Source organism: Crocuta crocuta, unplaced genomic scaffold, assembly GCF_008692635.1.
Source record: "Crocuta crocuta isolate KB4526 unplaced genomic scaffold, BGI_CrCroc_1.0 scaffold53, whole genome shotgun sequence".
Taxonomy (NCBI): domain Eukaryota; kingdom Metazoa; phylum Chordata; class Mammalia; order Carnivora; family Hyaenidae; genus Crocuta; species Crocuta crocuta.
The window spans coordinates 328,433-330,439 of record NW_027529432.1 but is presented as its reverse complement, the minus strand read 5'-3'; the positions used below and the strand labels follow the sequence as shown (position 1 = coordinate 330,439).

General features: G+C 60.6%; 1 protein-coding gene across 7 annotated transcripts in view; it reads left to right on the top strand.

Annotated features, from left to right (window-relative positions):
• The window catches only part of BSCL2 (BSCL2 lipid droplet biogenesis associated, seipin), an 11,899-nt gene extending 10,454 nt beyond the window's left edge, over nucleotides 1-1,445 (top strand). For 5 of the 7 annotated variants that reach the window (XM_077759654.1, XM_077759655.1, XM_077759661.1 and 2 more), the window contains 6 exons: nucleotides 156-253; nucleotides 388-529; nucleotides 652-724; nucleotides 889-985; nucleotides 1,050-1,131; nucleotides 1,203-1,445. In XM_077759654.1, coding sequence (XP_077615780.1) covers nucleotides 156-253; nucleotides 388-529; nucleotides 652-724; nucleotides 889-985; nucleotides 1,050-1,131; nucleotides 1,203-1,352 — 642 coding nt within the window. In that variant the 3' untranslated portion in view covers nucleotides 1,353-1,445. The remainder of the gene's footprint in view (nucleotides 1-155; nucleotides 254-387; nucleotides 530-651; nucleotides 725-888; nucleotides 986-1,049; nucleotides 1,132-1,202) is intronic. The other 2 variants (XM_077759657.1, XM_077759658.1) reach the window with 2 other exon arrangements.
• The last annotated feature ends 562 nt before the right edge of the window (nucleotides 1,446-2,007 follow it).

Here is a 2,007-nt window from a genome sequence, read left to right as displayed (position 1 = left end):
AGATTAGAGACCTCTCTACCCAGGAGCTCAGAGGTGCCTCCGGGCCTGGTCAGCAGGGACGGCCACAGACACTGCAAGTGGGGCTCAGGTTGGGCTGGTAAGAGTGACAGCAGCGGGACCCTGGCCTGACGCTCGCTGCCCCCCGCCCTCTGCAGTACGTGCCGACCACCGGTGCAATCATCGAGATCCACAGCAAGCGCATCCAGCTGTATGGAGCCTACCTTCGCGTCCACGCCCACTTCACCGGGCTCAGGTGAGGAGCCTCTGCGGCAGCTCCCCTGCGGGCTGTCTTGAAGGGGAAGCTGCCATGAACTTCCCCCAGGAATGATTTCTGCGAAGTCGGGAGGCTGGTGCTCTCCAGCAACCGCTGCCCCCTTCCTGCCTCAGGTACCTGCTGTACAACTTCCCGATGACCTGCGCCTTCATCGGCATCGCCAGCAACTTCACCTTCCTCAGTGTCATCGTGCTCTTCAGCTACATGCAGTGGGTGTGGGGGGGCATCTGGCCCCGCCACCGCTTCTCTCTGCAGGTCACAGAGGATCTCCTCCCTCTCCCCTTTCATGATCCTTCTTTGAGGGGTGGGCTGGGGCCTGTCGTGGGGCTCGGAGGGGCGGAAGGGCCCAGAGCTGCTCGCTGCTTTCTCCCCCACAGGTAAACGTCCGAAAGAGAGACAGAGACAGTTCCCGGAAGGCAGTGCAGCGAAGGATCTCTGCCCATCCCCCAGGTGAGCGTGACGGTTGGGGAGCTGGGTGAAAGGGGGCCCCCCGAGTTACCTAGTGTGAAGCTTTAGGCCCCCGCAGCTGGGCTGAGGGTCAGAGGACAGGCTGGAGGAGGTGCTGCCTGGGTGCAGCTGCCCTAGCCCTCCCCTGCCCGCCCCCCACTCTGGAGGCACAGGGCCCCAAGGCCAGGAGGAGTCAACGCAGCTGTCAGAAATCACAGAGGACGGCAGCGGCGGTGGGGAGAGCCCTGAAGACCCCCCAGGGGCNCACCTCCTCAGGTGCCCCCTTCCGCCTCTGCCAGTCTGACCTCCACATTCCCCTTGTGGCTACAGAGGGTCAGCTCTTGGAGGAGGAGAAACCAGATCAGCAGCCCTTGACTGGAGAGGAGGAGCTGGAGCCAGAGGCCAGTNATATTGGTTGGGAGAGAAGCGTCCTTGGTTGTTTAATTTCCCATTTAACTTTGATCCTCCCTCCCCTGGCCCAGGTTCAGGCTCCTGGGAAGATGCAGCGTTGCTGACGGAGGCCAACCTGCCCGCTCCTGCCCCTGCCCCCGCCCCTGTCCCCGAGACCCTGGGCAGCTCTGAACCCTCTGCGGGCAATCTCCGACAGCGCCCCACCTGCTCTAGTTCCTGAAGAGAACAAGGCAGAAGCCCCACATTCCAGCCCTTTCCCACCTGACCCCCTTCCCTTTCCCGTGGCTCCCCCCAATAAACTATTTTCATGCCAGCTGCTCCCCTGACTCCTTGAAATGGATTCGGGGCCGCTTGAAAACCCCTCCGTGCCGCCCTGAATTGGAGGTTGTCTTGTTGGGGGCTTCCGGTGGGGAAGGCCTCCAGACCCTGGACTGTTTTGGGTACAGCTGTTTCCATTCACAAACCTAGGAAGTCCAAGGAGAGAAAACCTCTCCTGCCCACTCCATCCACGTGATTCTTTCATCTCCCTCTGGAGAGGGGGATCATGTAGGGCGGGTCTGGAGAGCTGGGCTACATCACTCTGGCCTGTGCACCCCTCCCTTTCTCCGTCCATCGGGAGGCAGAAGACAGGAAATGACTGCCATGGATGTGGTATGATTTTTACCGAAACAGCATTTTGTCGCCCAGGCCCCATGCTGCCCACAGCTGTTTTCCTCTCTGATTCCAACCAGGTGGCCCTCTGTTCGGTGCTCCCCTCCTCACCCCTCCACACCCCTCTACATAACTTCAGCCTTTTGATTCTCAGCTACTGGCTGCTTTCCACATTCCAATCTTCTTTCAGAACCCAGGCAACCCGGCCTCCAGATGAAACAGCT